The following is a 9,471-nucleotide window of genomic DNA, read 5'->3' as shown; positions in this document are numbered from 1 at the left end:
ACATTTTTGAATTACTTCATTTCATATAGGGTGAAAATAGTAAACTTTATTATTATATATATGTATATAGCATTTAAGTAGAAGACAAAATGATCAGCAATTCAGCTTTTTACTACAGCGGAAACTCTTATTTTGTCTGCCATTCGAAGATTCTAAAAAGTTGTTGGTTTCAGAGATCCATGAGTTGTAGAGTTCAAAAGTTATAATCAAAACTGCTACGAAGAGATTATCAAGCTACCAAATAAATTGGCATCATGTATTGCACAATTGAATTCAATGCAATGATTGTCAAATTATTTATAGTAGTGACTGATAACTGATATAACTGATAGACTAAACTAAATTTACATAACCTAAAAATCTGCTAATCAAGTAAAAGCAAAGCATATATTTTAATGCCAAAAAAGTAGCATTTTTATTTGGTAATGAAAATGTGATTAATTAAAGGCAGAGATAAGACATTGTGATGGTGGTTACTGTAAGGAAAAGCGACGTGATCTGGAACGCTTGGCTTGATTATCGCTACAGGCAATGACTAGAACTTTATCAGCCTGAACTTCCTTATCCTGCATTTGAAAATTAACATCCTTAAATCTTAGCGTCCATACATCATCGCTGAAGCGGTAACTTGCAAGTTTTCTGGCCTTGAATTTATGTTCGTCTAGAACTTGCTGTTCCATAACGGCTGCGGCACTTTTGTCAAACTGTTCCAAAATTTTGGAACGCAGACCTGGAGTTATTTGCCCACCCTGTCATAAAAATATGCTAAATGAATATGTTGTGATCAATAACAACACAATACCTCCAACATTTCATCAAGTGTTTCTTGTAAAGTGGTTCCGACGGTTGTAGAACGGTAAATTTCGAAAGCTGTTTGGTCACTGGACTTATTTTCAACCATTTTGCTGGACACTTCTATCAGAACTGTCAATATATGAAGTTATCAAATGTTAAGTCAGTTGCGTTTATGTTGCTCAGGAAATTCTGACAGTTATCTTATTTTGGGCAAACAACGGTTTCTCAGTTCAGTTAGGCCCATGTTATACAGATAATTATGGTCACGTCCCATATAAAATTGTTGTTGCTTTAAATGTAAATAAAAAAATATAGAATTAGAGAAATTGTTGAGTTGTTAGTCGATATTTGATTATAACTTGTTTACAGTGACGACGTTTTCTGGGTTTCGTCACGTTGGACAAAATAGTGTTGCTTAGTCAGAATAATATTGCTTAATGTCAGAATTTAAGCTTATTAGGAGTAAATGGGCTTAAATATTTAAACATAATTACACAAAAACAAATACCTTTTAAATTTAGACACAAAAGAACGTACCAAAATAATAGTGAAAGTAGGAAATTTGCAATTGTGATATAACTCTCTGCAACACATCGTCATATGACTGACTGTCTGCATAACATGATATGGCCAGAAATGCACTAGTATTTACTCCAGTGTAAATAGCTTCATATAAAACGACGAAGCTTATTGTATATATAATTTTGTTAACTGAATTTCTATGTAGAAATTTATTATCTAAAAGACATTTTAAACATAACTTCTTGTGGATGCGTGTCACAGTTAACTGTCAATAACTAAATAATAATCTACAAATTATTGGAGCCCCTAAACAACATTAATATTACTTTAATATCAAAATAATTAACACCTCCCATTGCAAGAACTATTTCTCCATACTTTCAAGGACTTATTACAGTCTCTCGAAATATAAGGTAAGGTATAGACATCTACCAAAAAAATTATAAAAATTAATTAAACCATCTTAAACATTATACAAAAAATGTATTAGTATGCTTTTTAACGAAAGTATCCATTAAAAGCAGTTAAGATATAAATTTGGCAGTCGCACCTAATGCATCTGTTATTACAAATGCTGCAATTTATCAACACTAATGAAACTGAATTAAATTAGTAAAAATTAGTAAAAATTTCAAGTGACTTATGGGGAAGGGTGACTAACCTTTTCTTACTCAATAAAAGAAATTAGCTCAGAAGAGAATGGAAAATGCATCGTTTATTAACGATTCTTACGTAGAAACATTGTACAATCACTAACTGCGACATCTCTAACTGAATAATCCCTCTGTTATTTAGTGGAAAAATAAGGGATAGATCCTCCCACTTAACAATATAATACTCGTACACAGATAATACACAGCAAAAACAGCATCAGAAAAATCATTTTGTAGTAAATCCTTACCATAGTCATGGGTATGCTACTGCTCAGAAGTCCTTTATTTTATTAACAAATCAATGAAGTATCAATCCGAATACATAGTAAGCTTCATATTAGCTTCCTAAAGTTTTCAAACTCAAAAAAACTTAACGATACTACGATGCACTTAATTGTAAATCCGATCACAACAAAGAAGATTTAGTATTATGCAATTCAAAAAGATTATTAAGGCAGGCAAATGAAAAAAAAATCTTCTAGATGCGATAAAATCGCAATCGTAATGATAGACATACAGTCAACTTCATTCTCTATGTTTTTAATATTGTGCATCATATTGACTAGAACATTCCAAAATGATTATAGTAGGAATACTAAATCGTACCTCAATGCCGATATGGAGTTAGAGGCAACGACAATGCAATACAGCAAGTGGATGAATTTATTACCCACGAGAGAAAAGCGGTTTGGTTAGAAGTTCTGTTATATCAAGATCCTACATATCACATACATAAAAATATCAAAATAAATATAACACATCACTCAATAAGTCGTGTGACTGACACACAGATGGCGCTGCCATTGTCAAATCCATATGACGTTTATGAAGTACCAACATTTAAAAGATTATGTGTAAAATTTAATGACATTTCGATTAGTCAAAAAAAAGTAACAGTCATTTAAGTAAAGCTCTTTTTGTTATTTATTATTATTTCTTGATGAAAAAAAATACTGTACAAGCTCAGCAATGGCTTCAAACTGTTATCCGGACTCTGCTCCATCGAAAAAAACCATTTGTTATTGGTTTGCTGAACTTAAACGTGGTCGTACAGACACCGATGATGGTGAATGTTCTGGTCGTCCAATTAAAGTGGTTACTCCAGAAAACATCAAAAAAGTTCAGAAATTGGTTATATCTGATCGTAAATTGAAATTGCGTGAGATAGCTGAGACCGTAAAGATACCAGAAGGCAGTGTGTTTACAATTATGTATGAACAATTGACCATGAGAAAATTCTTTTCAAAGTGGGCGCCGCGTTTACTCCCAGTCGATCAAAAATAACAACGCGTTGATAATTCAGAGCAGTGTTTGGCCATGTTTACACGTGATAAATCAGATTTGCGTCGATATGTGACAATGGATGAAACACGGATCCATCACATCACTCCGGAATCAATATGATCATCATCTGAGTAGACTGCAGCGAGTAAACCACGTCCTAAGCGTCCAAGGGCACAACAGTTGAGAAGGTTACGGCTTCAGTATTTTGGAATGCACATGGTATAATCTTCATAGACTATCTCGAAAAGGGAAAAACCATCAATAGTAATTACTACACGGCATTACTGGATTGTTTAAAAGCAGAAAGCAGACAGTCCAGCGAGTAGTCGCTGGGGGCTTTTCGCTGATCTCATAAAAATGCTCGCCGGTAAGAAACTCATCTCAAATGAAAAAGTAATTGCTAAAACTGAGCCTATTTTGAGGTAAAAGACAAATCCTTCTACAAGCACGGCATCGCGAAGTTAGAGGAACGTTGGAATGATTGTATTGCCCTTGAAGGAGATTATATTGATGAGTAACACTTATTGAGTGACGTGTTAAATACACAAAATAAATTTTATGTTTTATGAACCTTTCTTTGATTCATAATATTAAAAAAAAAATTATTTTTAAGAAAAAATTGCAAGCGTTCAGCAAGCTATGAACTCAAGGAGCAATCTCACGGGAAAATATCCTGTCTTTTACCATTTACGACATAGATAATAAAAAAATGCAATTCAGATACAATTTTTATCTTATATTTGAATACTAACATTAACTAGATATTCAGGTAATATGACGTTAAAAGTTATTCCCTATGTCTGTCATACCTTTTAAAAACAAAGGCATGCGACTGTGTATGCGGCTTTACAAATAGTTAAAAACAATAATAAATGGAACAGGAAATAATTCTTTAATGGAAAAAATATTTCGAGTAAAAAATAAAGTTAACAAACTTTCTTTTTGTCGAATTTCTGGATAATAGTTTAGGAAAGTTTCGATTTCCAAATAGTGGTCTAATCTGAAGTGGCATAAAACGTCTCATAAAGAATATTTATTTTATAAACTATTAGAGCAGTGGAAAAAGTTATTAAAGTATCTGTATTTACTAAAACCAAATGTCAAATGGGAGTGCTTGGAATATCGGAACCGTTGTCTAAATTCGTATTATATTCCATCGGTAGAGCATGGTATTCTAATTCACTACCAGTAGAGCATTTTTTTTGAAAGTATCTGAAGTCATTGGTCTTTGCGAATAAGTTAACAATGACTTCAGCGTTGGAAAGAAATATTGAGTTCAACATTTGTGAGGCACACCCTTAAATATTGAAAGCACCAATTTAGTATAAGACAACTAGTATATAGTATAATGAATTATTATGATGACGTTTCTGTGAGATGTCTAGATCGGCCTTAGCTTTGTTGCTGAAGCAGAAAATCGACAAAACGATTTCGTTTTACCAACGAATTTATTCTTCCAAAAAGAAAAAATTTGAAACGTTGATTGTATTCTGATTATATATATCATTATAGTATGTTTATATGAAATAATTTGTAATGTAATGTTATTAGTCTTTAAGATTCTAAAATTTATTGTTAGGCTTTAATTTAAAGTGATTGAATAAAGATATATTGTTAAATAAAAAATGATACAGGAAGCAGTGGAACGTATCATCTCACATAATTGCTAGTAGATGGTATTATTACAACTTCCTATTTTAAAAGGTCCTGTTAAGTTTTGCGCGTTCTATCTGTAATTTTATAGTAGACAGTTCTGCTAAATTTTAACAATTTATTATTCTTGACTTTCAGATTAGAGCATAAATTTTGAAGTAGATAACAAAAAAATGGAAATCAGTGTAAAAGTAACGTGTGAATGCGAAAATGCATAACTTCAGTGCTTCATAATCACCTATTTGAAATGCCAACACTGAAAATCAATAATTTAAGTTTGTTGAGGATATATAATCGCAGCTATTATGAAATATTAAACTCCGTGGAAGAGAAGTTATTAACATAAATTTGTATTCATATTCTATGAAGTTAAGTACAAAACTTTGACGATCAACTTTCAGTTGTGGCAGGAAAGTTAAGCACTTTTTTGCATCCCCGGTTTGCTCGTTAGCTTTGAGTTTAGCATTGCAAAATTTTATATTCTCTCACTCCGACTGCACTTTAAGTGGTTATCCTAGCAAACAAGTGTCATAGTAAATATGGGTAAAAATGTCGAACAGAATTAGTGTAAAACGCAGTTGGCACCTATTCATGCTAGCAGCATGGATATATGAATTAAAAGTAATCCACCAACTGCCATCACCCACTGAAGCCGTCTAAACCAGTAATTACCTAGTTTCTTGTTTAAAAAATTTAACAAATATAAAAATAATATAATGAATGGAACTTTTAAAATCAATTTAATATAGAATTACAATGGAATAAAATATGAATAGAAATATTCATTCACTTTTCCAGCTTCGACTGATCGAATCATGGGGTAGCATTAGCATGACTAGCATGACTTCCTCCATATTATGTTACTAAATCAGGTTCTATATATAAGAAATGTGAAATATATGATGCCTCTATATATTAATTGAATTATTCTACAGCTGGTTTATGATTTCGTTCTAATAAAACTCAACAAATGAATTTGTTAATAAACATTCACAGCAAAATAATAAAATTATAAATTCGAACATGCAAGTCAGGTCAAACTAATGAAAACTGACTTTGAGCTTCTAATTTGGCAGGGTACCAAGGGTTAAACTTAATACTTGCAGTCTCAAAAAATTATTAAGGAATAATTAATTATAAGAAATAATTGTATGATCACTGAAGAATTCAATTAATTAAAAATAATAAAAAAAAATGTTGTTGTTGCGATTCACTACTGTTCGGTGAAAACCTCTCTATTGAAAACAATAGTTTATATTAGAAATTTAGTTTCTTTCGTCAAAACGAACATTAAAAATTAATTTAATATAAAAAGAACATTATGAAATAATCAAGAAAATACACAGAACTGCAAAATGGAATTACTATAAATATTCAAAAATCGTCGTATTGCTTGAATCTACAACACAACCATTAGAGGTTCATATTGAAAACAACGAATGTCCTAAGCTTACCTACTTTTATTTAAGTCTTTCTCTTCCTTAAAGCCTTAAATATGATTTTCAAAAGTATTTATGTAAGTAAAAATATTTGCCTAAGCATTTCATATCCTGTTTATGTCCGAAAATGGAACATAAATCAGCAAATCAACGAATACGTCTCCTATTTTCGATGAAAATCAAAGCGCAATGCACCCAACAACATTTGTTTGTTCTTCTTAAATCCACTCCTATCCCCTTCGGTGCGCGCTATCAAACTGAGTTGCCAGACTCAGTTATTTAAGCCACAACTTGACTACAAAAAAGAAGAAAAAACCCAAAAGCCCTCATTCAGGCGTGGCAAATATTTTATAAGAAGTAGGAAGGTGTCTTAAATTTTAATTTATAAACAACCTGCAAATTTTGAGCAGTTATTACTCGTTATATGCAAGGAACGAATGTTGAAGAATTTATGGCAGCGCCAGGCAGAAACACGCAAAGGAAATGTAATTTATTCGAATGAATGCCACTGACATGTATACTAAATATATAATGAAAACCGGCACAACCCACACTTGTGCCGGGTACAACCCAACAATAACAATAACAGAAATAATATTTAAGTTAATATAAAACAGATTTATAATATTTATTTAGGAACACACATAAATTATACGCAACAAACACACTGCAAAGGCAACCGACAGCAAGGAGCTGAGTGGTATGTGCCAGAGTATCTGAAGCGCAGAGTATCTACAATGGATGCATTGGAGTAGCAAATGGATTCGTGCACACTGCGAACTTTGCAAGGAACAGTTCGCGTATCTATGCAAAGCACATAAGAGTTTTATTTGAGAGTTTGGTTAAGGTTACACAGTTGCACCACACACACATACGAAAAGAAATCCGGGGTATTCTATGCGTTTAACGCCTTCTTCATAGACGCCCGACTTACTTGCAGTTTTCTGTTTACAGTTCAGAAATTGTAACATTTTATTTGACATACAAAATTGCATTGCAATATGCAAATTTCAAAATGTACTGCTTAGTTTGCACTGAAGTGAAATATCTACAAAATGGTATTAAAATATTTCTTTGAAAAACAACAACCTTATATGTACCACATATATATACCTCCACAAGGTTCACATCTTAAAGATTGTTATTTGTTTTTTAATTACTGAGAAAGACTTAGTATTTGGCCATGCTGTACTATCTGAGTTCTAAAATTGAACTTAATAGAAGTTTAATAGCTTATCGAAATACCTAAATCTGAGTATGACACTTTTTATACCAAAACTAGTAGTGAACCATAAACTTAAATTGTACCATTTATAGTTTTATTTCATGTCTCAGATTTTTTCTATATCGTCTACAATAAAGTTTTCAAAATTCTAGCCCAGTAAAAATAATATCCATACCTTGGAAATTTTGACTTTATTATGTTTGAAAAACTCCTAACAACTCTGAGAATCACACCAATATCACAAATAAAAACAGGACCGTTGTAAGAAATTATGCACCGATAGGAAGCTGTGCCACTATTTAATAAAAAACATTCTTCTCAACTTTAAGGAACCTTCCTTCTGCTCGCATAAAAATTTTAGTATAAATAAGTACCTGGGTGGCAGTGCTGTACCCACCACCAGAATAAATCCCTAAAACAATAATCAACGAAACCAAATATCTTGCAGTCATCATCAATGATACTTTTTTTAGTTAATATGAATATTTTGAAAGACTTTAAAAGTCAAAGTTATGGGATGGCCATTAAAAATCATTAGGATAAACGTTATACAATAATTTGCAGAAAAACTTTTCTAAAGTCCCCACATATATAATATAATTTCTAAAGTCACTGAGTAACCCAGTATTTGCTTTCAAATCGTATGTTGTGGTTGCTTGATTTTATTGAAACTTGTTTTTTTTTAATTTTTATTTCAGTATAATCATTTCCAATACACCTCTCACCATTTCGAAGAGCAGCAATCTGTGCTTTCCATCAGATGTATTTTCAACCACAATTTTCGTGATGCCGATCATAGAGTTCATATCCAATAATATTTTTCTTATTCTCACAATCACTTTACCTTCTCCACTTAACATACTCCATTAACAATCGTCCTAGCACTTTGGTTTAGATAACTTTAAACTTTCTTTATGTTAAGTCTATAATGAGACTCTCAAAAGTATGCCGGAAACTTCCTAAGGAACGATGCTGGAGTTCATTAGGAATCATCCTAATGTGAAATTGTTGTTGTTGTTGTGGTTTGAGTTAGTGCCATTTCGCACAACCATTTTACTCTTTTATGGTTGGGGGGCTTATCCCTGCCCCACACTAAGCTTTAGCTACACTAGAATTATTGTAATTTATTTATCTTTTAGCTGATGACGGACCGTAGATCAGCATATCTTCCTGTGCATCCTTAGGTGGACTTAATGTTTGTTAGCGCGGGGTTGGGCAAGGTGAAATTGCACTTTACTATTTTTGTTCTTAAATTAATATCATTGTTTAAATGACCTTTATGCTGAAACAGTAAATTAATGTTCATTTAATCAGCATTTCATTTTAATTAATGTACATTAGGATTCGTTAATCGTTAAAAAAAAAGAAGTACATTTTCCTTTTCCTTTATTGAAAAAAAAAAAACTATAAATAAAAATCAGAAAATTCTCCTATAGTTTCCTGATTTTGTTGGGTCCTTTTTTTCCACAGTAAATATAAGATGTTCTTCAAAAAGTAATAGCCCTAATTGTAGGTCTCTGCTAATTTGATAGCAAGAACGTTTGGAGAATTTCTCAAACATTTTGCTGGTCCTAGGTCTTGTCCCGATGTTTAAGCAGCTGCACTACTTCTTATTTACTATTGTATTTCTAAACATGAAATTTGCTTGTCCAAAGCTTTCGCTTCAATCAACGGTAAGGTGGAACTCACCAGTGATTAAGGGTTTACTTCAAAAAATAATCTTTAAAATAAATTATTAAGCCATCAGAAGATCTCTGACTACACTTTCAAACTGAAGCTTAGTTTAGTTTCCATATCGCAGACCAAAAACTGGTAGTCAGATTAAGCATTGCTTAAATTAGTACAACTGATTTGCTTTAATAACAAAAACAAATTTTCTTAGGCGATTTCGGATTTCCTG

The 9,471-nt window shown here is 32.0% G+C and overlaps 1 protein-coding gene across 1 annotated transcript; it reads right to left on the bottom strand.

Moving 5' to 3' along the window:
- Positions 1 to 386: 386 nt before the first annotated feature.
- Positions 387 to 1,072, bottom strand: LOC119662409 (transcription initiation factor IIA subunit 2-like). The gene is made up of 2 exons (XM_038072014.1): positions 803 to 1,072; positions 387 to 749 (listed from the first exon to the last, which is right to left on the bottom strand). Exons 1-2 carry the CDS (start codon positions 899 to 901, stop codon positions 474 to 476), a joined length of 375 nt encoding a protein of 124 aa, XP_037927942.1. The 5' UTR covers positions 902 to 1,072; the 3' UTR covers positions 387 to 473.
- Positions 1,073 to 9,471: the final 8,399 nt, after the last annotated feature.

This window comes from Teleopsis dalmanni, chromosome X (assembly GCF_002237135.1).
Source record: "Teleopsis dalmanni isolate 2A chromosome X, ASM223713v2, whole genome shotgun sequence".
NCBI lineage: Eukaryota > Metazoa > Arthropoda > Insecta > Diptera > Diopsidae > Teleopsis > Teleopsis dalmanni.
The sequence above is the reverse complement of the archived record's forward strand: the minus strand, read 5'-3'. Positions and strand labels throughout refer to the sequence as shown.